This window comes from Lissotriton vulgaris, chromosome 11 (genome assembly GCF_964263255.1).
Source record: "Lissotriton vulgaris chromosome 11, aLisVul1.2, whole genome shotgun sequence".
Taxonomy (NCBI): domain Eukaryota; kingdom Metazoa; phylum Chordata; class Amphibia; order Caudata; family Salamandridae; genus Lissotriton; species Lissotriton vulgaris.
In genome coordinates, this window is record NC_141699.1 from 1,076,202,383 (window position 1) to 1,076,228,251 (window position 25,869).

General features: G+C 46.8%; 1 protein-coding gene across 4 annotated transcripts in view; it reads left to right on the forward strand.

The window, feature by feature from the left end:
- Positions 1–25,869, forward strand: part of RUBCN (rubicon autophagy regulator) — a 198,151-nt gene that overhangs the window by 81,964 nt on the left and 90,318 nt on the right. For 2 of the 4 annotated variants that reach the window (XM_086944540.1, XM_086944542.1), the window contains exons 4-8: positions 1,273–1,432; positions 2,348–2,454; positions 15,695–15,851; positions 17,429–17,977; positions 18,568–18,612. In XM_086944540.1, coding sequence (XP_086800666.1) covers positions 1,273–1,432; positions 2,348–2,454; positions 15,695–15,851; positions 17,429–17,977; positions 18,568–18,612 — 1,018 coding nt within the window. The remainder of the gene's footprint in view (positions 1–1,272; positions 1,433–2,347; positions 2,455–15,694; positions 15,852–17,428; positions 17,978–18,567; positions 18,613–25,869) is intronic. The other 2 variants (XM_086944543.1, XM_086944541.1) reach the window with 1 other exon arrangement.

Here is a 25,869-nt window from a genome sequence, read left to right on the forward strand (position 1 = left end):
ACCAGAAGCTGGCCTGTTTCTAGGCGGTTTAATAATAGCTGTTCTCTGTCCACCCTCGAAAGGTGCGTCCGTGCAGGGCTCCCGGGTGACTGCATTGATTCAAGTCAATGCTTCATAGCGCACCGTGATGCAAAAGGGGAGGATGGATGGAGCGCTTGAGCAAATCAAACACTCACCCCCAGTCAACTGATCTGGGTTTAATCCATCACCATTCTTTAGCTCACTCTGCCACCCCAGTTCAGACATGGCCATATGCAAATCAGTCTGACCCTGTGCCTCATGGGAACAGTCCAGCCCGAACTGCCAAGCCATGTCTTCCCTGGACCGGAAACTAGCATCCCGGGACCGGTTTCTGGCATTTCAGACGTCATCAGCCAGGCTAGCTTGAATCCAGTGGCAAAGTGAGCAAGGGACTCACGTCTGAGCATACACTGCCACCGTGGCGGGTGCATTGGCCCACTGAGCTATCGCACTGTTTCTAGTTTGTGTGCTTTAAGTAGGTGAATCAGCCAGACTACAGGGGCCTCCCCGGCTTCGAAGAGCAGCCTTTATTTGCATGACCTCCCTCCCTCCCTCCCTACCCGCAGCGTAGTAAGGGTGCCAGGAAGGAAACGCCACCTGTCAGCCACAAACATTACAGCGGCCCCTGGGTTACTGTTTAACACAGACCCAACCCGGGTTACAAGAGACGAGGACTGGGGCTGTGAGTCGATAAAGTGACAAGCTAGCATCCGCAGACAGACAGACACAGGCTGGCCTTCATCTCACTTCCGGCTCACGTCGTGAGCAGACATCTTCAGTAACCCAGGTGGAGGCTGCTGCTGACCTGGGAGGGTGGCAGCCCCAGCCCCGACGGCCTCTCCTCCCACAGGTGACTTCTCCTCGTGTTAGGTTTGAATATTTGCTATTTTTAGTGCCCTAACATAGAGTGAGCAGGTGTGGCAGGGCGTGTTTTCACGACAGTGGTTTCTGTTTTTGCCACTTTGTCGTCCACTGTGGCCTCTTGGGCAGCCCTGGTGCCCCCTGTGCAGTGTCTGGGCGGGGGCTACAGGCGCCCAGATTCAGAACCCATAGGCTGCGCCTGTAGGCCTCGGAGCGGACGAGCGAGGAAGTGGCCTACAATTGTTTGCATAGTGGTAAAGGCTGCTGTAAGTGCATGCATGGCAGTCTGTCCCGGGGGAGGGGGTGGGCGTGCCAGCGTCTAGAAGTGCTTGCCCGCGGCGGTGGTTACAGCAGCTTGTGTTTGTTGACTGCCTTTCTTCTCTTTTCCAGTTCCTGAACCTGTACGAGAAGAGCCTCCGGAACGGCACCGGCGTGAGCAGCCGAAGCACGGCCGAGCTGTGGCTGCAGCACAGCCTGCAGTCCCACTGTCTGTCCGCACAGCTCCGGCCACTGCTCGGAAACCGCTCCTACGCCCGCAAGTTTTACTCAGGTAAAAGACTCCTCTCGGCCTCCGTCGCTTCTCAAAGCCTTCCCGGCCAGGACCTGCCACAGGCGCCCCAGGGAAGGAGGGAACACCGAGCATCCGTCCTCGCACAAGGGTGCAGGGCAGCCTGACGCCACAGACAGACAGACACTCTGAGACACCTCAGGGCTCGGGCATGACAGCCCACCAGGCTCTGAACTCAATTACACCGCTGCAAGGGATATACACAGGGCTTTAAGTGGGTCGGGTCCTGCCGGTGCTCAGCACCAGCAGTTCTGTAAAGCAGGTGCTGAGACGGGTCCCTATCGGGCTCTCCATTTTTGCTCCCGGGGTGAAAAAAATGAATCCCTAATTGCAGCAGAGCCCCCCCCCCCCCCCCCCCCCCCCCGCACTGCATTTGATGTAACTTGAAAGAGAATTGTATAGGTCTTTTGAAGTCCCATCATTTCAGAACTGAAGAATTTCCAATATTATATACAACAAAGGTATAGTTGTTGCTTATTTATCTAAGCCAACTAATAACCATTGGCAACACCAACATTCCTGGCTTGTTGTAGGTGTAATTGTAACGACTCTATTATATTTCTATATGCAATGACAGAAGAAGTAAATTACAAGTCGGGCGGCACTCTGTTAAGTGCAGATTTGTACCTGACTTTTTAAGCCACGCCCTAATTACATCGACCACGCCCCTGTGATAGACCCTCCAGTTCTTTCATCCCACTTAAAGCCCTAAATATATCCTTTTGGAAAAGCAAAAACAAGGTGCTAGGTGCCGGGCTTGAATTCAGCTCTGCCACCTGTCATCATTCGGGGCTCATGCCAGTCCAGCATTCACAGCAGATGTTAGTTGTTGACTTAGAGGTGGTAGTGGGGGTTTTAATGCCAGCAGACTGATGGTTGCTTTGTTCTCATCCCCAGATTCCGCCTTCCTGCTCAGCGATGCTCACGTCACCGCCATGTTTCAGTGCCTGGAAGCCGTGGAGCAGAACAACCCCAGACTCCTGGCGCAGATCGACACCTCGGTGGTGAGACAGACATGCCTCCTTAAACATCTGACTGTGATGATAAAAAAATAACATTTTGTGTTTTAAATTAGGAAGACCTGGAGAGTTACTTGTGGTTCAGTCAAACTTTGCCTTCAAAAAGGCTCCCAAAATGACCTTTCAGGATCATGAATTTGTCATGAAGTTGTCTGTGTTGATCAAGAAACCTCGAGTGTAATGGCAGGTCGGTGCCACCAGGACACCTCTAGTGTCTGTGTCCTCCTCCTCCACCACACCTCGGGTTATACTGCTTACTCTCCATTTCTTTTTTTGCCAATTGTAAATAATCACATTTTCACACAAAATTACCTTTAGGATGTAAATTTCAGCACAGAAAGGAGGAGGAATGTGGAAGCCATCAACAAAAGTGATACAAGGAATCGGCATACGTGATTGGGCTTAAAAACCTTACATATATACATTAAGGACATACGACAAATTAACTAATATCCAAATTCCCTCAGAGTTCATTACAGGCAAGCATAATTTTCTCATGTTTCGGTTCAAATGTCCTGTAACGCACATTTCTCTACCTTTCTGCCCCTACCAGAGTGCACTATAGACCCCTGCTCTGAGGGGCCGGTTATTCTCAGTAGGCTGCACCATCATGGCTGCCGGATGGTCTTAAAGCAAATGTAGTGCGCTCGTATATGGTCTAGTGGCTCAATAGCCGCAACTCAAGGATTGGGTCGAGTGGCTTCTGAGTAACTCCATATACTCTATCTTCACTGGCCGCCTCACAGCGCCCCTGGGTTTGGGCTGGGTGCCCCTGTGTAGAGTCTAAGGAGGAGTTGCTGGTGTATCACAGGGTTCCATCGATGGCAGTTTCTACTTTGATGCAGACCACTTCTAAAAGATGCTGTGTGTCTGCATGTGCGACAGTGTCCGTTCATACACTGTAATCAAGCTAGCCTGGCTGATGACGGGTAATGCCCAGAACCCAGTCCCAGGATGCTTGTTTCCGGTCCAGGGAGGACCTGGCTTGGCAGTTCGGGCTGCAATGCTCCCATGTGGAACGGGGTCAAGACTGATTTGCATATAGCCAGGTCTAAACTGGGGTGGCATGGTGAGCAAAAGAACAATGGATTTAACCCAGATCTCTTAACTCGGGGTGAATGTATGATTTATTCAGCATTCCGTCCATCATTTGTTTGCGTAGCAGTTCTTACACTCTGCAATCCTTGGTTCTTAGGCACAGCACCTTTGCCACACTTCACACCTTGACAAAAGGCCAAACTACCTCCAACACCCCTTTCAGCCATGCACTCCGAAAAGGCGTAGAAAAGCTTGATGCAAATTGAAGAGCTTTGTAGAGCTATATGAATGAGACAGTATATTACAACTCTTCATCCATTGTTGGTGACGAAATCCCTTCCATTTTGCATCAGTCACTTTCTTTGCGATCTTGATGCCAAACATAACAAAGATGTTGCCCCTTAGATATGAAACTGTGCTTCTAATTCAGACCATGCCCATATAACACAAACCTCTTTTCTTTGTATTTGTAGCAATCTAGGGGCTGCTGGGCAGTATCTTGTGTGGATTATATTGCTTACCACTGGTTTGCCAGGAAGGTAGAATGGGTGCACGCCAAGTGTACAGCCAAGTGGGTCCCTGTAGGCACTTTGCATACACCGGGTAGCTTGGTTTAGAAGTCAAGTCTTACTGCGGAAGGAACTCCTTACAGGCCGGTCACATTAACACTTTGTCCTGTCTCTATGGCTGTGCATGATTTATGTAGTCTGTGATTATCCGAACAAGGGTAGTTCCTCCTAAGCCAAGTGGGTACACACAGTTGTACCAGATGGCTATGGTATGTGTTGCTGGAAGAATTGAAAATCAGATCTTGGTGCCCTCACACCTGTTAGGGTTTCATGCTTCATCATTGGGCCCTCCTCGTCTGGCCGGCGCTGCAATGTCTGACGGGCCTGAGGGCTTCTTTATTGGAGATCTTTTGATCTGGAGATGCCGTATAGATGAATGCAACTGAGTGAATGAATGAGTTTCGTGGGTGCGTGGTGACTGAAATAGGTACTGGTAACCTAGGACAAAATATTTAATGGGGAAGGGTACCAGGAGAAAGTAAAAACAGTGGTGCTATCGTGTGGTCTTCAGGTGCCAAGATAGCTACTATTTTGAGGTGGTCAGTAGTTCCAACCTGGAGAACAACAAGGACTGCAACACCGCCGCCCAGCTGGACAACCTCGCCAACCTCGGACTCAAGCAACTGGTAAACACCCCCACCCACTACGCCAGCCACACGCTTGACTCCGTCTTCTCCTCCAGCAAGCACATCTCCTTCAGCCACTCCACCGGACTACACTGGACAGACCACAGCTGCGTCCACTTCACCTTCAGGAGAACCACGACCCACCACCACCCGCAACACATTCCCCGCAGAAGCTGGAGGAAGATCACCGCCCGACAGCTCACCACCTCCCTCATACAGAACCCACCCACCAACACAACGGACCCCGACGAAGCAGCCCGCAACCTCACACAGTGGTTCATCGAATGCGCTGACTAACTTGCACCACTGAAGAACCCTCCCAACAGACCCGGCAGCAAGAAAGCCTCGTGGTTTACCAATGACCTCAAAAACTCCAAGAAAACCTGCCGCACCCTCGAGAAAGCCTGGCGCCACGACCAGACAGCAGAACGCATGACCGCCCTCAAGAACGCCACCCGCATACACCACCAGCTGATTCGCACCACCAAGAAGACAGCATTCAAAGAACGACTGGACAACAACACCCACAACAGCAAGGAGCTTTTCAGCATCATCAAAGAGCTCTCCAACCCCAGCGCCTGCAACACCGACATCACCCCCCGCAAGACCTCTGCGACTCTCTCGCCTCGTTCTTCCACTGCAAGATCACGACATACACAACAGCTTCGGCGCGCCGACTACGCACCCCACCACTGAACCAGCGCCCCCCACTACCACCCTCCGCACCTGGACCCCTGTCGGCACCGAAGACACCACCCGCATGATGAACACCATCCACTCCGGCTCCCCTACGGACCCCTGCCCACACCACATCTTCAACAAAGCCGACGCCGTCATCGCACCCCAACTCCGGAACATCATCAACAACTCCTTCGCATCCGCCACCTTCCCTGAGAGCTGGAAACATGCCGAGCTGAGCGCCCTCCTGAAGAAACCCACCGCGGACCCCACGGACCTCAAGAACTTCCGCCCCATCTCACTCCTCCCCTTTCCAGCCAAAGTGATCGAGAAGACCGTCAACAGACAACTCTCCGCCTTCCTCGAGACCAACGGCTCCCTCGACCCCTCACAGTCCGGCTTCCGAGCAAACCACAGCACCGAGACCGCCCTCATCGCAGCGACCGACGACATCAGGTCCCTGCTCGACAACGGGGAAACGGCTGCCCTCATCCTCCTGGACCTCTCATCAGCCTTCGACACCGTATGCCACCGCATCCTAATACAACGCCTCAGCAACACCGGAATCTAAGTAGCGGCCCTGGAGTGGATCATCTCGTTCCTCGCCGGAAGAACCCAGAGAGTCCGGCTTCCCCCGTTCCGATCCGCGGCCACCGAAGTCATCTGCGGCGTCCCGCAAGGATCCTCACTCAGCCCCACCCTCTTCAACATCTACATGGGCCCTCTCGCAGCCATCGCCCTCCAACACAACCTCAACATCATCTCCTACGCCGACGACACCCAGCTGATCCTCTCCCTCACCAACGACCCCGCCACCGCCAAAGCCAACCTCCAGGAAGGAATGAGCGACGTCGCAGAATGGATGAAGATCAGCCGTCTGAAACTGAACTCGGACAAAACGGAAGTCCTCATCCTCGGACCTTCTCCCTCTGCCTGGGACAACTCCTGGTGGCCCCCTGCCCTGGGCAGCGCACCCAAACCAACGGACCACGCACGCAACCTGGGCTTCATCCTGGACTCTTCCCTCACTATAACCAAACAAGTGAACGCCGTCTCATCATCCTGTTTCAACACCCTGCGCATGCTCCGAAAGATCTTCCGATGGATCCCCACCGAAACCATGAAAACGGTCACCCAGGCCCTCGTCACCAGCCGTCTGGACTTAGGGAACACCCTCTACGCTGGAACCACAGCCAAACTCCAGAAAAGACTCCAGCGCATCCAGAACGCCTCAGCACGACTCATCCTGGACATCCCTCGCCGCAGCCACATCTCTGCCCACCTGAAAGACCTTCACTGGCTCCCCGTAAACAAGAGGATCACGTTCAGACTCCTCACCCACGCACACAAGGCTCTCCACGACACGGGCCCGAAGTACCTCAACAGCCGCCTCACACTCTACACACCCACCCGCCAACTCCGATCCGCCAGCCTCGCACTCGCCTCCTTCCCACGAGTTCGGACATCCACCATCGGAGGAAGATCCTTCTCCTACCTGGCAGCCAGGGCATGGAACTCCCTCCCTACTCACCTTCGGCTGACCCAGGACCATCTCTCCTTCAGGAAACAACTCAAGACCTGGCTGTTCGAGCAGTAGCGTCCCCCCTCCCCTCAGCGCCTTGAGACCCTTACGGGTGAGTAGCGCGCTATACAAATTTTGATGATTGATTGATTGATTGATTTGGTGGGGCCAACATGTTTGTGCCTTGAAAGCCCCATAATCGGGCAACACTTCGTCAGGACCTAGAAAAAAAAAGTTGTGCCCCTGTCGTGCTGGGGGTCATGTAGTCTGTGTCCAGAGGGTCCTATTGGAGCAGTTTAGATTGGTGAAGATGTGACGTGTAATCCTCATGGACCCCGAAACTTAACATTCTTATCTGTTAATCACCCGTGGCACATGCACACAATAAGCATCCTACATCCAGGTCAAAAACATGGTGGAAGTAAAAGACCCAAGTCATGGAGACCGAAGAGATCTTTCCTGGGGGGAACCACTGGTCAGTCTCCCTGCAGAGAGGGGTCTAGGTAAAATGACCTGCGGCTCCAGAGCAGAATCCGCGGCTTCCACGTCTTACCCTAGTTTCAGAGGCCAGGGACCACTCATTCACAATAAGGGGCCACTTTGTGTCTAGCAAAAACCCCTCCACATCTATCAATCAATCAGGGAGTTTATAAAGCGCGCTACTCACTCGTGAGGGTCTCAAGGCACGGGGGGGGGGTTGTTGGGTGCTGGGGCACAGCTCCGGTTCAGTTGAAGAGCCAGGTCTTGAGGTTCTTCCTGAAGGTGTGCAGATTCGGGGAGCGACTGATGTTTGCTGGGAGCCCATTCCAGTTCTTGGCTGCAATGTAGGAGAAGGCTCATCCTCCAGCTCTGATCCAGCGGGTCTCTGCCAGGGCGAGGTCAGCGGAGCGGTGGTTCCTTTTGGGAACGTGGAAGGAGACTCCCTCGTTGAGGTATTTGGGTCACTTGTTGTTGTGGGGGGATTTGTAGGCATGGGTGAGAAGTTTGAAAGTCACTCTTTTTCTCAACAGGGAACCAGTGCAGTTCTCGTAGGTGTTGGTTCATGTGTTTGTGTTGTGGTGTCCCGAAGACGAGTCTGGCTGTGGCGTTCTGGATGGTTTGGAGCTTGTGTATAAGAGTTCTGTTGATTCCAGCATAGAGGGCGTTACCGTAGCCCAGTCTCCTGGTTAGGAGTGCGTGGGTGACAGTCTGTCTGCATTCGGGGGGTATCCATTTGAAGGTTTGAAGCTGGTGGAGGTGACGGAGTTGATCCGGCAATGCCAGCGGCTCCATGGGCTCAATGAAACGGCTCCATGGTTTCACCATTTTTCAAGGTCACAGGGGGAAAACACAGGGCTATCTTATGCAAGCATTTGCAATGCAATAGGTCTCGCGTTTACAAGAGTTTCAGCTATTGGCATTGTAAATGACAATGCCTTTTATTCTGTGTTTTTAAAAAAAAAATAGATAAATAAAAGGCATTGTCATTTACAATGGCAATAGCTTAACACTCGCAAATACGAGACCTATTGCATTGCAAATGCGTTTGTGCTATAAAAATTTAAAAACAAAGCGTTAGGAGAGAGCGTGTCCTGTCTGCAACAGCAGGCAGGACAAACCTGTTTGAGAAAATAGTGCTCAGAAGCTGTAATTAAAGCCTACCGAGTAACAACACACGTAACAGGGGTGTCTCCATGGGAGGTTACAAAATGAGACAAGGCAGTACTAAGGAGGGACTACTAAGCCTACTGAACAATGAACAGCCAGAGTTTACAGAGGACAATGACACAAGCTAATGGAAAATATGGGCAGAGCTTCAAGTCCCTACCTGAATACAGCATGCCTCGTAGAGCAGCACATGCGCTGCCCAGGCTCACCCTAAAAATGCACAGGGCCGAGCAGCATAGCTTTTGAAAGCCATGCAGAGGACTTGTATCGTAACAGCCTTTAGATCTCTGAACCGCATACGTATGTTCTGTTAATGACCTAGGCATTCTTCATTTCATACAGGATGTAAAGTTCAAATCTTCGAGTTCCTAGTGGTAAGGTGTGTGCTGTGAATGGTGCACAGATTGTGTTTCATTCCCTGGTCACCATATTGTAGATGTAACATTCAGATCTGCACACACTGGCCCCAAAACAGGACACAGTCCTCATAACTGTGGCTCCCAAACACAATATTACAGCGGTGACTTCCAGAATTAGATCCAAAGCTCCAGTAGCGGCCACCAAAATGGACCACAATATTTTATATCCGTCCACCAGAGCTAGATTCAGTACTTTATATTTATATTTAGTATTTTTTTTTAGTTCTTGAGGTCTTGAACTACATGCTTTTCTCAAACTTAATTGTACATGTTGTCTGTAAACGTGCCAGAGTGACTCTCTAATCCCGCAAGTGTAATACAGAGTTAGACATCATGGCGGTAGAGTAGGCTCGATCACTGTATGCGATACCACAGATTTTACAGCCTTCAGCAAAAAGTTGTATGATACTCACTCTATCCACATTTGTATTTCAGTCACAAAACACTTTGAGAAAATACTTTCTTTACATTTTCTTCAATGTGCAAAAATATCTTTCCTTAAAGACACCAGCATGTGGTCCGCAACCACTGCTTACCCAGAGATCATGATGAAACCAAGTGTCAAGCCTATAAATGCCTTTGGTTAAAATGAATGATTTTTAAAAATAAAGGACACCGACCATGCTATCCTAAGTGGTCCAGAGGAGTGTTTGGAGGATGTGGTGAGGTGATGGAGTACTCACAATAGATTGAGGGGGTTCAGAATGTTTGTGACTGTTTGATCTTAAAATGCTTAGTGTACCTTATTTTGCATCCTGTACGCTCTAATGGGAGCGATTAAGAAACAATTGGAAATAAAATTTAGAAACAAAGATAACATATATCAACCACCAGCCGCAGGAAGTATGGATCCAAAACTATTTATTGCCCAAGCACATACTTTGGCTTCAAAACTGCAGCAACAGAGCTTTGGATAACAACGCTATCAGCAATGACAAAACAATGTTTGGAAAACATATTCTACAGGACTTCCTGGTTCTAAAATTGCAAGTTGCATTAGTAAGGTGAAAGTTATAATTATTTTAGGCCCCTGAAAGAGTGCTCCAAAAATGCGCACAACAGTGCATCGGGTTCCATACACTTTACCCCACTGCATGCTGAGGATTCTCTCTATTGTTCTTACTTACAAAGGGCACTATTCCACCGCTGGACTGGGCCACCAACAACAAGGAGTACACACAAGACTACACAAATGTCCCAACACATTTTCAGAGGTGCTCTCTGGATCTACAGCCACCTAGACTACACATAGGAGTTTAGATTAATAACTTGTGAGACCTTCCAAGCAGGTGAAACATCACTGAACCATGCACTTAGGCACAGATCTGTGCATCATGGTGGTGTTTCAATGAAACTCTTAATCAGAGCAAAGCGGTCTCACTAGTTTACTCAAATGCTTATAAGCCTGATGAAGTTCCCGTGGCACAATGGAACGAAACGCGTTGGCTGTGTGCTGGTTTTACCCAAACTACATAAATAAAGAGAAGATTTTTGGATAAACGCCTGTCTCCTCGTTGATTCCACTTAAAGTGCACCTTCCTTTCCTTATGGAAATGCTAAGGGCTGTCGTTAAATAAGTTACAGAAAATTTCAAAAGTTCAATGTATGCATTCTCTCACACCCGACAGAGCACAAATTCAATTGGAAGGAGGCTCCTGGCCTTACCCAGAATAGAAGCTTTCTTTCAGTAGGAAGAAATGAACAACCTTTTTCTGTTTCTCTTAGCAATACATCACAGTAAAGCTGCGACAGTGACCCAGAAGGTGGAAACTGTTTTAATGTCTCTATCAGAGCTCCCTTCATTGGGTACGGTACCTGCAGCAGGCAGATGATCAGATGTCTCCTGCACAGTGGCATGCTGCTAATCCGAGAATGTCCTTGCTGGGCCATCAGACATTTCCTATTATAGTCACCTCAGTGCACATGACAACACTGTTTATTTGTTTAAACATACTGTGTATTGACTATACTTGCTCCCATAGCAGAGGTAGCCAGGGAGGAAACTGCCTCTACCATACAGTGTTATGAGATACTTTTACCCTGAGCACAAGACTCCTGTCGGGTAGGAGTACCCTGATCGAGATGACTTCAAACGTGTTTCAGGTGGATAGTTTTACCCGCAGATTCCTCACCATGGGAATTTTCCCAGGCACCAGACTGGATCCAGAAAATTCAGAACAGTGCTTCTGCATGCCAGCTAGTGGTACCCTGCAACTGCACGTCAATGCCATTGTGCTGCTCAAGTGACAAAGCTGCATATAGGTGCCACGCGTTCTAATGTCAGTTCGTTTATTTCCACGCCAACAAACGTGGATCCAGAGGTCTAATCTTTTTTTTCTTCACTTGTGAAGAGAATTTTGTCCTTCAACAAATTCACCAGAGAGCAAAGTAATATCACCCTTGGGTTTTAAGGATTGTAGGGATTGTTGCAAACCGATATCTGGGACACATTTCCAACAAGGTGCGCTCTTGGTGCTTGGGTTTGTCTCACAACTCTAAGGCCTGCAACAACTGCGCTCAGAGGAACCCAATAGCCTTCAGAGATGGCAAAGCTCTATATGGTGAAGCACCGGAAGGCTTTGTGCAGGTACTGCGCCACGTCAAAGTCCAGAGTGCTGACCTGCTTCTCAAGTTGTTCCTGACACCGATCTTCCTTGCTGTGAAAGTCTTCACTTAAATTGAAAAAGAAACACCTGAAGTCCAAGCGGTACTCTGCCCCTCCCCACCACTTTTTGGAGAAGGCGCAAAGGCATCACATTGCTCCACAGTCTCACTACTTGTCCACTGAGGAGCCAATCCCATCTCTGGTCCGGATGTACCCAGAGTTCTGAGGCCCATTGGCGACCTTGCGGCAAGTTTATTCTTTTTGTGAGGCTGTGCTGAAGGTTTTTCACACACTTCTAGTTCCCTCTGGTGTGCCTAAGGGCCTGAAAGACCTGCAGGACCCCTGTGACTGGTTACCACTGGCTCATTCACCCTCAGCACCTTCTGGACCACTTGGACCTTCACCTCTCTATTATGGAGGTTAAAACTAATATCCTCACAGTGGTCCTACAGCTTGGCCAGACACCAACCACGCCTCTTACCCTTCAATGAAGCCCTTACTGACACACTGTTCAGACAATCCAGATTCTTACACCCAATATCCCAAACTTTAGAGCCTAGAGGCACAAATGTCCACCAGTAATGTAAACCCTAACCATTTGCCAACTACTTCCCGTCGTAGGGAGTCTAAGCGAATGGATACTTTTGGCGAGCATATGTTGTACTCCGTCTTGCCCTCAGTCTGTTTGTGGGCGCTCCTGACGGTGATGTTATACCATTGCACTTCGGGACATGGTGGGTGAGGCTGTACCTCTGGTCCCAGAAAACCTAAGCCCTTCACTAACCCAAGCCATTTAAGGTGGTTTGGATTCAACCAAATTCATCATCCACTTGGGCCGAAAGACTGCTTAGGAAGTGCTATGGGAACCAGGGTACCATTTACTAGGGACTTACAGAGGGTGCTAAAGGTTTTGCCAATTTGGGAACAATTGTACATTTTTAGGGAAGGAACACTGGTACAGGGGACCCAGTTAGCAGGAACCCAGTACACTTCAGTCAAAGTTGCATCTAATACCTGACAAAAAGTGTGTGGGTGGGCACTGCAACAAAAACCAAGTTTCCTACACTCCATTGTGTGTACAGCAAAAGAGCGCTGACCTTTTACAGCAATCGCGCTCCATGAATCAGCTCTTCGTGAGGTTCTGTGGTGCAAAGAGAGGCAAGGCAGGGCAAAGGAAGACTTTATCCAGGTGGATACTCATCTGCTTCAAGATCTGCTACCCGATGATGAAGAACCAGCCTCCAGAAGGATTGTGGGCCTATTCCCCCAAGGCCAAGGCGTCTACCGCTGCTTGGACACAGGAGTGTTTGTCCTGGATGTCGGGTTGTGGCGTGGGCTTCAGTGAACATGTTCACAAATCACTACTGCCTTGGCAGCCAGTTCTGATGCGAAAGGCGTTTTGGCCATTGAGTCCTGCAGGACTTTTAGGTCTGAGCCAACACACACGCCCACACCCTGCCCTGCCCCAGAAAGATCTTGACTGCAGCACATCTGGGTGGAGGCCCTCTACGCCAACTGTTGGTGTGCAGAGTGTAGGAAACTGGGTGTTTGTTGCCGTACCTGCCCCACACTTTGTTCCTGGCTTTTGATGCAATTTTGACTGAGTTGTACTGAGGTTCTGCTGTTCAGGTTCCCAGTACCCGTGTTCCTTCCCTAAATCTATACCACAATTGGCACAACTACTGATTACCCCTATAAGTCCCTAGTAAATGGTACCCCTGGTACCTAGGGCCTAGGTCCTGAAGAGGGTCCTCTGGGGCTGCAGCACTGGTTGTGCCACCCCAGATTACTCTCACCAAGGCTTTGCAAACTGCCACTGCGGCAAAGTGAAGCTAATTTTTGAGTACCCACCATCTTGAAGACCCAATCAGGGCTGGGGCTGTGCCCCCTCCCACAGGAGGGTGACATAATAGAGGGTGTAGACACCATAGCTAAGGAACTCCTTGGTCACTACCTGTCTCTCCCCCTGTAACGCACCTAAATCTAGTATTTGGGTGCCAACCTCAGACCCTGAAATCAGATTCCTGATGAGCCAAGAGCCAAACTGTAAGCTGTACCCGACACCACATGACAACCCTGCTCCCGAAGCCTCTGGGCCTGAGGAGCTTGACCAATGGTGTCCCTACCTCCCCTAGCATCAGAACTTACCTGGGCAGTTGGGGGTTTTCTTCATCCAGCCTCCTGGCCTGAGCCTGCAGCCTTTCTCCAAAACCGATCTCCTCCATTAGTTAACATTGGGTGCCCGACGCAGTGTTGGCACTCTGCACCCAGCCGCCCGTGCAGCTGAGGGTTTACGTTTGGTGCTGCTTATGCCCCTCCTGTGCTTGCCTTATCCCCTGGAGATGGACCCCTCATACCGCTTTACTTACCTGTGAGCAGCGTAACCTCAATCACCCCCAGTATCCATTGGTTACCCTTGGGCGCCTGACCTCAAATTTGGCCTCTTCATCCGTATGTACCTGTGCCGCTGGTGGTGCAGTCTTGGTACTAATTTGAACCTTGCCAGTTGTTGACCTGAAACCCCGAAGACTGGATTTGTAAATCGTGTGGAAATTGTAAAGGTGAGAAATCTGCGGGTAGAGTAGCCACAAGAAGGAGCTTTGCAAAGGCAAAGAACTTGTTTATCCATCCATTTTGTCTCTTGCCTCAGTTACATATGCTGAATCTACCGCGAGATTCTGTCTAATCTAGTTACATTTCTTGTCTCCCTGTTTATAGGGCAGTATCATTCATTGTCCTCTATCATAATATGATATGGTTATGTGTTAGCTGTGCCATTGGGCTATGGAATCCCCTCTCTGATGAGGCCCAATATGCTGAGACTATTGTGGGGCTGCTTGTTTTCCTGATGGAGGGCATTGACCTGTCAGTTTGGGCTGGGCTGTTAGTATTGGAGTAGAACCAAGGTTGATTTATGTATCGCTGGTCTTTGCCTGTGGTTGCACGGTGGACAAAAACAAATGGACTGGAATGTTGTCTCTTTTGATGACTGGAATATTGTCTATTTGAGTACCAGTGGCTGAGATTAATTCAAGTATTCCCTCCATCACTTACTTGTTTTTCAAAATGATCACACAACACCCCTGAACCTTGACTCTCTTCTACCAGCCTCATGCTGAGACCACACTCTTAAAATAGCATGTTTCAGGTTTTCCAAGAATACACTAAGTGTGTTGTAAATTCATTTCAGGAATTCAAACATTTAGCATCTTCCCTCCATTGGCAATGTGTGTATGTGTTGAGTGGCTGGAGACCCTGTGCAGGATTTGTGGTCCTTCACCACTGTTTTCGTAATCCTAAATGGTGGCAACTAAAAGTCACCCCAAATGTCTAGATGAGGCCTAGCTAATGATGCAGCATACCTTTACTGCGTATTGAATTGTAATTGCATTTATATAGCGCTTACTACCCCTGACAAGGCGTCAAAGCGCTTTTTTCGGCAAATAGCACGCTACTCCGGAACTCAAGAAGGATTAGTGTTGAATTAGTATAGTGAGATATGAAAGTAATCTGAGTGGTGAATAGGTTAGTCAGTTTATGCTTATGCTATTTCCTGTGCACCAACACATGCCTTTTGCCCTTGATAGGAAGGTGCCACTTTGTTTAGCCAATTTGAGTGCATTATAAAAACTTTTCCCAAATCTCTACTTATTTCTCCATTTACTGCCCCGCAAAACTGATCTGAGAGCAGATTGCAATCATCTGTACATCACTGTATGACAATATGTCACATAATAAACATAAAGTAAGCAGATTTGTAGTTTCTGTGTCACATGATGGGCCTTGTGCAAGAAGCATGCTGTCCTTGTTTGCTGTAACACATGATTGTGTTTCATGAATGGAACTTGTTCAACTTCACTGTCCTAATTAAAGGGGTACCTATGCTGTGGAAGTCTTTCCCTCAAGAGGCATTGCCAGGGTTTGACTGAGCCTCTTTGCCCTGTGGGTCTGAGCTTTCCTGGGGGTTGCCTGTTAGGACATGATCAAAACGTTACTGGGAATATAAACGTTGGAACTCGTGGGTTAGGGCGAGATTTATTCCCTTGAGAATTAAGAGCTATCCTGTTGCTGCTGTATTTTCCATTTCCTATCTCTCATGCTGGCCTTTGGCGATCTTTCAGTTTGCAATAAAAAGTGAGTCCCTCCTGCCTGTGATGAAAAGTCGGAGTTTGACAGCATTGCCTGGATCTCTCTACGGTTCTTCCATTGAGTATTCGCAGATCAGGTTCTCTGGCTCCTACAGCAGCCTGCACCCTACACCCTCCATCATCAGCACAGGTAAGAGGAGTGACTGACATTCTTTCTCCCCACGTTTTAATTATGTGGAAACTGGCCTAGTTACATTTGTTTTTATGGCTCACATAACTTCCCAAAGATTTGTGCTGTAAAATCAGGTGCTTTTTCAATTCTTTCCCGGAACCTGGTGAAGTTATGTGGTACACCTACTTCTCATTTCAAGCCATATCTCGGCGGGTCACAGAAGTTGTTCAAACTACTAAAGCCGAGTTATGAAGGTACAAGGGGCCTTTCCATGTTCTCCAGTATGTCAGCAAGTCCATAAACTGTCCAGGGGGGAGCACGGCAAGGCGGTAGGTTGCAGGGGGTGACACTTGAGCCAGAACAGATGTTTTCAGTTGTCCTGCACTGCTGTTTAGATGCCTAGAAATAGTTTTCTGAACTGCAAAGTGTTCTTTCTTGGTTTTAAGCTGAAATGTAGTCCGCTCAAGCACTAGAGACATCCTCACATTTTGTGTCTGGGCGTGACGCTTTCATCATGAGAGATGATAGCCAGTGATGTACTTAGACGCAACTTGCCTGATTGAAAGGGGATCAAGCTGTGGGCCTCTGGCCTGATAAATTACCTAAAACGACGTCAACCGTGCTGCATAGCACAATGTTGGCAAACAATGCGTGTATTCGTGGCAGAAAATATCAAGTGTAGACTTGTTTTTATAGCTCTAAGTTATTCTCCATTTTCACTTGGAGAGATGATGCCAGAGACCAGAATGAACGCACTGAAGTACCTAATAGTGTACTGTATGTCACAGGGTTAATGAAGCCCTTGCAAGTGCACCTAAGGATGTTGCCTGCAAATATAGGACCAGAGTAATTGCATAGAGAGTTGTCGGCATAGAGCTGGCACTAAGGAAGCGTGTGCAGGTATTATAAGTTGAGAGGGGTATTGAAAATGATCACTTCACACCTGCTTGCTGATGAAGTCCTTTCCATCGTGTGTGAAAACATGTAGCACAGCTTGACGACAGTGGATACGACAGGACGGTATTTCTCGAGTAGTGGGGAGGAGTACTAGTGGTGGTGCTGAAATACCTGTACCCTGGTGCCCCTTCACTAAGGACTAGTGAATTTTATGCAGAACACAACACACACAGGGGGTGCAGAGTAGGGTGTAAGTGGGCTTGGACAATATCTTTTTACATCGGTTCCCTCACTGAAAGATGAAGCAACAGAAATACTGCCATTTTTCCAAAACCCTAAAGCTCTCTTAAAATTGAGTACAATTGCCTGAAACAAAGTCTTCTCATGAATTGTTCCATTCAACACGACTCAAACCATGTTGAGTTACTATTTACTCGGTGGTCCTTTTTACTGCACATGATAGTTTCTCTCTTGTTTACTGTAGAACATGTACAGTTAGAGAAGTGTATGTCTTCTAAGAATGGGGACCTTGGCAGAAGGGCACTTATCAACAGGAATATTTTTTAAAAATGCACTGTATGAAGAGAAGTACGGAATCAATCTAAAAACTTAAAATACCCAAAGTTTTCATGGCCCATGTTTTACAAGTCTGTGCCGCATGTTCCTATTCAGTGAGCTGCTTTGTCTCTTCTTTTCAGACTTGAAGAATGGAAATCCTGACAGCACGGCCACCAGCAACAGCCATTGCAATGGAAACACACTCTATAAGGTCTGCGTTTCTCTGCCTGAAGATAGACTGCCTCCCGACGGTTCTGCATCGGCCCCACCATTCGTCCCACCATCACAGAAGGACCTTCTGTCCCCAGTGAGCGACATGAGTGTGAGCACCCTGACCAGCCACAGTGACGATCCCTGGACAGGCAGCCAGGAAGATGCACAGAGTGAGGCAGACGATGGACCTGAGTATTTGGCGATTGGGAATCTGTGCCGGCGGAGGCGAACCTCCAGCCAGAGCAGCAACAGCAGCAGCGGGAAAAGCAGTGTCTCAAACCTCTTCTCTTCTGGCAGCTCGCAGAAGCCAGACTCCCTTGGGCTGAGCAACTCTGGCAGCAAAGGCTCCTCCCTGCTTAGCCTTCTGCGCCGGTCCAGCTTTTCTGAAGGACAATCTTCAGGGAGCCAAAGTGTTGTCAAGAAAGGCCACATTCGCTCACACTCAGACACCAATGTGACATCCGGGAGGGCCCAAGGTAATTCTGGCATGTTTTGTATCTCTGAAGGTCCTTTGGGAAGCCATGTCCAGGGATTCTCCTCAAAAACACTAACCCAACTGAGTGTGTTTGTAGGGCTGGACATCTTTGCACAATTTTGCTAAAATATTTGCCTTGTATTACAGATTTTTTTTGGTTTGCATGAAAAAAATCAGTTCTGGTTTAGGTATATGATATCGTGTGAACCTAGCCCTAAGCGGTGGCAGAGCACTTTGCAGAGAATGTTTTATCCGCAGAAGGGCGGTCTCGAATATGAGATACTGTATAGTGTTGTATTTGTGATCTGGTTCACACCATGCAATTATGAATGTACCAGACAGCCCACAGTAAGAACCACAAACACTTCCTCTGTGCCCAGCGATTCGTAGAGTGATCTTTTGTGAAAGATTAAGGTGATGCTGCATGCTTGTTTTTTTCTGCTATTGGCATACCTTTCCCTTTTGTTTCCGTCTTTCTTCTCTAACAGAAGAATGGAAGTTCTCTTGTGATTTTTCTTGTCTAATATCTTCCTCTAACTCTCACTAACTCTCTGTTTTCCCAACTCTTTCCTCCTTCACTGCTGCACATAGGTTGGGGCAGGAATATCAACGTCATATTAGAAGACCCTGTAGCAGGTTTGGCTATAACTCACCAACTCCTTTCCCCTTCCTTTCATTCACTTCTTTCAGTGTAAAGAGCTGCTGTCACAACTTAAGCATGACAACCATTCTTATTTAATTTAGATGTTCAAAACACTGAGTAAACCCACACAGCTTGACATTAGAGCCCTTGCTAATTTATTACAAAAGGATAAAATGAATATGGTTGTTTGTTTATTTGTAAATATTTAATGAGAAAAGGCATCAGTTTGTTTTGTACGGTGCTAATAAAATAACCTTGAATTTGTTTGAAGTATGCTTCATTGACACGAATTGCCTTGTTATTGAGAAAAGCCACTCCTTGTTTTTTTTTTCCTTAAGTGAACTACAAATAACACTCAACGACAGTTTGAAGGAGACTCATTTCAAATTGCAACGTTCTCCACACACTTAACCTTACACCACAGACCGTTAACCCTATATTATTAACCATGTTGCCTTCACTTAACTCTTCAGCCTATATACTTCAGCCTATACCACTATCCCTGACTTTTAACTCCTGTTGTATTAAGCCTAAACCTTTGAACCTTATTTCCTAAACCCATACCTCATACTCCAAACCCTTAAAGATCAACCACAAACACTATTCCACAAACCTTGAACCCTATTCCCCAAATCCTGAACCTCTAGTCTCTATTCTGTTCCCTTAACCCCTGTGCCTTTATCGCATATGCCCCAATATCTTACTTCCGTACCTCAAACTCGTCAACCTTTACTTTTAACCTTTTATCCTTAAACCTAACCCATTTTCGTAACCTCTACCCTTTAACACCTTAATACATAATCACTCTGCCTCCAGTCTTTAACCATATACACCAGAACCTTCGATCCTAAACATTATACCTTTAACATTGAATCCCTTTTCTGTAGGAAATGTAGCTACAGGTTGAGGTGGGTGAAACCTACTCAAGCAGCAATCGCAATCAATTCAATTCAAAATAGCTTTATGCGACAGCATGTGTCATAAAAGCATCGAATAGCATTTATACAATAAAATAGAATCTGTACAATAAAAAGAGAAAAAGATCACGTAATACAGAGGGTTATTTAAAAGTCTCATTAACCCCTTAAGTGCTGCTGACGGCCAATGGTCGTCAGCAGCGCTACCTCCCCAGTGCTGCGCACGACCATTGAACGTCCATTCAGCACTAGTTCTAATGGACAGCGCAGCACTGGGGAGAAATGTTTACACGCAGCTAAGGTGTTAATAGCAGCATATTTAGTTAAAACAACATTAATCACAATCGCAATCTTTGCCAGGGTGAGACACAAGCAAACCCCAAATTAGCCTGTGCTCAACCCTCTGGTAGCTTGGCTCAAAAGCAATCAGGCTTAACTTCGAGGCAATGTGTAAAGTATGTATGCAGCACTCCAAACAGTTATAAAGTGAGAACCTCATGCAAGAAAAATCCCACACCAATTTAGAAAAATAGTGTAAAATAAAAAAAATATTTGAGACTAAAACACCAATCTAAAGAGTAGAACCAGAGATGTGCACTTTTAAAGTTTTAAGTAAAAATAATGCCTAGAAGCACAAAGCGCCAACTTTAGTCTTCTGGTCGAGCCGGACCGCGACAAAGTCACAAGTTCAGGCAAACCTCGATGGAGCGCAGGCCGAGTACAGGGACCAAGTTGCGCCCTTCGAACAAAATACCTTAAATCCTGGTTGCAAAGTGTCGAGAGGTCCTGCATTGAGGATGCATTGCACAGCAGCGGTTCCGAGGAAAGGGCGGGGCTGTAGTGTGAAGTCATGCGTCTTCGTCAAGGAGGGGCATGTGATTCAAATGCCTGGGTCGGGGATGCATCGCACTGCAGCAGTTCCGAAGCGGGGCTGCGATGAGAAGCCGAGCTGAGTAGGTGGTTGTAATTTCGGACCTCCCTCCCCTGCCCCCAGTTTGTCTGGGGTCACAGAAGACTGGTGTCAAGCACTTCGTGAGTGTCGTCAGGCAGAGCCTTTGTGATGTGCAAGTGTGGTAGGGACAGCTCCGCCCTATCATCAAGCCAGAGATGGCCCATCCTGCCTACACCTATGAACCCCTTCTTACGGTCTGGGAGCAATACACAAAAAGCAGCTGCCAGCTACACCTAGTCATGTGACCCAGCATACAGGCTGCAGGTACCAACTAGGACAAGAAAATGCTGACTTTCTAAAAGTAGAATTTTCAGAATTGTGATTTAAACTCCAACGTTTAAATTATAGATAGTTTTATATTACACTTCTTTAGGCACCAAACTCGACATTCTACCTGATCCCAATTGAAAGTTATCACTTATTAAATGTAATAAGGTAGCCCAATGATATCCTACGGGAGAGGTACGCCTTGCTGTACTGAAAAACAAACTATCAGGACATGTAAAACTTGTAAGTACATGTCCAACATTTCAAGCACATTGCACCCTGCCCTGTGGGCTGTTTAGGGTCTACCCTAGGTGTGACTTATGTTATTAAAAACAAAGGTTTGGGCATGGCGAAGAGGTTTAATTTGCTAGGTCGAAATGTCAGTTTAAAACTGCACCCACAGGCTGCAATGACCCATTTAAAAAGGCTACTTAAGTGGGTGGGGCAGTCATTACTCCAGACCCTCTAGTAGCATTTAATTTACAGACCCTGGGTGCATTTAGTAGCACTTTACAAGGGATTTGCAAGTAAATAAAATGGGCCAATTCGGTGTAAGCCAATGTTATGGTGTTTAACGGAAAGAGCAAAAGCACTTAACACTGGTTTGCAGTTGTACAGTGTGCAGAGTCCTACAGCCAGCAAAAACAATGTCCGTAAAAACAGGAAGATAGAAGGCAAAATGTTGGAGCAAAAACTATGCCAAGGATGTCCAGTTTAACACTATCCCCCTTCAATTAAGCCCACAAATATGACTGTTTACCCCCATTCACATTGTCTTAACTTATTATGGCAACAAACGGTTTGGGACCTTTTCTTTTCCACAGCATTTATGTTTAGAGCTGGTAATTTAGAAGAGTTGTGTAAAAGTGTTGCTTTCGAAGTTTTGAGCCAATACAATGAATGTGTTTCTGTTGTCATCTCTATAAATAACATGAGGATAGCAACAACTGTCATGGATTATAGCTTTAAGCGAGTTTACGCTGAGCTTTGAAACCCTGGGACCTTCCATTTTGTCTCCCTCTTAGTTTATGCTTCTTTGGTGAAGAGGGGAATAATTAGAGTCTCTGCTTCCCAGTGTAGAGGTGCTAAAATATGCATTTATTTAGCATCCAAAGTCTAACTTGACTCCACAACTGCTCGCCTATCGTTCACTACGCAGAAACTGTTCAGTCACATTTAGTCAGACTCTTAATCGAACCTGCCTGCTCTCTTTTCACTAATATCATTACCTCTCAGTTCTCTCCATATTCCTTGGCCTGCTAAATTTGATATTGGCAGTCACTCTAGCTAATGCAGAAGGTAGGAGGAGGTGAAAACACCTCTTACTACCGTGGACGCTCATTCTAGATCTCATGCGCTTCTGTACCCTCCTATTCAGGGTCTACACCATTTGGGGTCCTCCAAGCCTATACCTGTGCCCTCTCATTTTCTCCCAAGACAATTCTTTCTTTGATTAAATTATCTTGTTTGGATTATCCAAGCAGCCTCATGCTGATGGTGCCTAAATCTATTCCTTATTTCCAACTTTAGCCCCCACACTACCACGTCTAGTTTCAGATCTTTGATTGCTTCCTACTAATCTGCCGTTGGGTGGCTCTTAGCTCCGTCTTGTAGGACAAGCTTAATAGAAAGACCATCTATTGTCTTACTACTCTAGCAACTATCTCTTTACCAAACTCTATCTCTTTCCCTCCAGAAACTCTTGACACCCACATCATCTAGGAACCTCTTCATACTTTCACATCTAGCTACATTAATGGATGATGTATATGTGATGCAACCACAGCAGCCATATAAAGTTGTAAATATTTGCAAGAGCCGTCCAAATGACCCCTTCCATAGAGCCGAGGCTTGATCAACACAGTATTCCACAGAAAACTCACCTGTTTTAACAGCTAATTTGATGGTTTCTGTACACCCTACTAGATCTATCTCGCCCTGTCACCACCATGCTGGTTCGCCATCAACTCTAAATAAATTATTTAATCCTGGTTGACAAACTTATAAATTAAAGGTTTCAAACTTTTCTCATAGTAATCGTCTCTTGCTTGGTCCTCCCCTTACCCTAAACTTGACCAATCAAAACCTCCTAGCCCCTCTCCAAAACTCAGGCCCCCCTTTGAGATTCTAGTAATTCGTCTTCCCTAAACCTCATGAACTAACTAACTCGCTTCCTGCTCATCTGTGCAGTCCCATTGCTCCATGTGACCTGGTGGTGCAAATGTTTGTAGAGGCCTTGCAGGGAACCTGAGATGCGGATGGATTTTAGAATGTGTGAGAACTTTAGAAGGTTGTGCACTGCATCTTGTGATAAGAGATGTAGAAAGTCTTGTTCTAGAGTTAGAGATGCAAGTGTTGCACTAGGATTCTGTAATGCAGAGGAGTAGACGTGCATACAGTTCGCCCTGTGATGCAGACGGTGCATAGTGGCTGGCACTGGTCCAGATGGTAGGGAGGCCAAGCACTGGACTCTCTAATGCAGATAGAGTGGATGTCTTGCACTGGGTTCATGGGCTGCAAATGCTGTAGCACGCCTATCGCTGGATGGTTAGGCTGCAGGTCTTTTAGAGAGCCTTCCACTGGACACTGGTAATTTTTATTTTCAGCATCATTTGCAGCACTATCCCCTTACTAGGCCTCTTAAAGATGCCTTCAGTAGCAAATGTGCCTCCCTACAAACAATTGTTCAGACTAACAGTGCACAAAGCAACAGCTCTCACCCTATCTAAGGAAACACCTTCAAATAGCTTCACTGTTATAGCAGGTGTTAAGTTTTTTTTTCATTTTTTCGTTACCATCATATCTCCTGGCACGCTTTGCCTCTTTTCTCCAATGTACAATTAGCATCGGCATTTCTTTGGCAACTTCACTTCTCGTCCCGTAGCATGTGTTTCCTTCCAGATGAACAGTGACGCAAATGACCATCACCACGCTAATACCCGGGCAAAGGAAGTTGTCCACCAGAGCAGGTGCTTTGGTGACGTCCAACAAGCAATGGTTCCCAGAGGAGTTATTTGACCATGGTTGAGGCCCAAAGAGTAACATAACCCTATAAATTAGTACTTTAATGTTGACCTTGTATACAGTCAAAATTAGCGAGCATACTGGTTCTACAAATTTACAATAACTACAAAGGGGAATCACATTTAGTATGAATGTCAAACAAATTGAATTTAAAGAAATGAAATACAAAGGAAGAAATACAACATTTATTCCATAAATATTTATACAAATATCAAAGAAGGAAAGATTTGCATCTAACAACTGAACACAAAGTATACAATTTTAGATAAATGCACCAAGTGCAAAGAAATTATGTCACCAATGTAGTCTATTCACAATTACATAAGACTTCGATCATTTATGAATACGTTCATTAAACCAAGCAGTCTTTTTCAGGACTGCATGGCTGACATCACACAGTGTCTCAGGCTCAATTCACTGATGTTTAATGGGGATAAGACAGAGATACTCTGTTGTGCTGCCCGCACACGTCAGGCGGCTATACCCCCCCCCCCCCCCCCCCCATTTCTGGCCTGGATTGTTCAAGGGGGCCTGTTGACCCTGTCAGCACATTTCTTCACCTGGGAGTCACTTTTGATAATAAACTTAGCGTGGAAAGCCATATAAATAAAACAACTGCAAAGTCTTTATGCTTCTGAAAACTCTTTGGAAGATCCTACCATTGCTTCCATCCTCTTTTGGGGCCTTAGTCGTCTGTAGTGTTGTACTTAGTGGCTTGGACTATTGCAATGCTTTTCTTTTGGATGCACCTTATTGTCTCTTGCGTCGTCTCTCAAGAGTGCAGATTGCAGCCGCTAAATTTGCGTTGAACACGTCTCGGAGAGCCTCTGCATCTTTGGCCCCTAAGGAGCTTCACTGGCTGCCACTTAAGCAGAGAATCCAGTTTAAATCTCTGTGCCTGGCCTTCAAAGCCCTTCTTGGGCTAGGTCCTGGACCTTTGCAAAAGAGGTTGAGTAGATATGTTCCTAACAGATCTCCTCGTTCTCCATTCCCTCACTTGCTCTGTGAGCCCAAGTTTAGGAAATGCAGAGAAAGTGGCAGGACGTTTATGGCCCATGCTACTAAGCGCTGTAATTCTTTTCCTTCCTTAATATGGGCTTTGTCTGACTTGTTAAAGTTTGGGAAAGTGCTCAAGTCCTGGCTGCTTCCCAAGTAACTGTACAGAGCCATCTCTTCCCTGTAAAACTGAAGCTTGTTCTGTCTTATGATCCCTTCTTTTTGTACATACTTTATCTCTAACCGGGTTGGCCAGCACCAGGGTACCAGTTGGTGACAGAGCGCTTTATAAAAAAAGAATAAATAAATAAGTCTATAGGTAAAGAGGCTTGAACTTCAACAAGTTAGTCCATCATTGAGGCCATCTTTAGGAAACATGTGTCCTCCCATTCTTGTATTCTTCAGAACTATAAAGTAAAAGCATACCTTAACACCTGCTACACCTCTCCGTAGTTTCAGAACTTAATTATCTTTATTTCAAAACTGGGATGCACCTTAATAGGCCCTAAAATATTTCTGTTAAAGTGAATTCAAATCAAAAACATTTTACATAATTGAGTGAATAAAGGAGCTCTTTATATAGGTATCTGTCTAGAAACTCGCCAACAAGGGGGCAAAAGAAAGCCCTGACAAACAGCAAGTGCAGCCACCTGGCCAGAGGAGCAGCTTGTGAAATACCCCAACTCTTCGGGTCTATTGGCTCTGAAGCCCACCCCATCAATCCAAGAGTCCACTGCCTTCCTCCTAGCATGGAGTTCTTTTCTTACAAGAGTAAAACAAGCACCAATATCACGTCAGTCTAATTGGAACCTCTCATGTCCACTTATTTTCTTTGTGCACCATCATATGTCTGCACTTTGAACATATCTTGTGGAAAATGTTTACGTCAGCCTCATTATATAATACTCTATGTGAACAACATCTTTCACCCCTCCAAACTTGGACGGTGTGTGCGAGGCGCTTTTGGTACACACATGATGGGGAGTGCAAATCAGGTGGTTCGAGGTAATCGAGCTATATAGGACCTGCAGAGGTTCCTGATCATGTTTGAATGAGTTAATGTCTTATTCCTTTTGAAATAGTAGTAAATGATG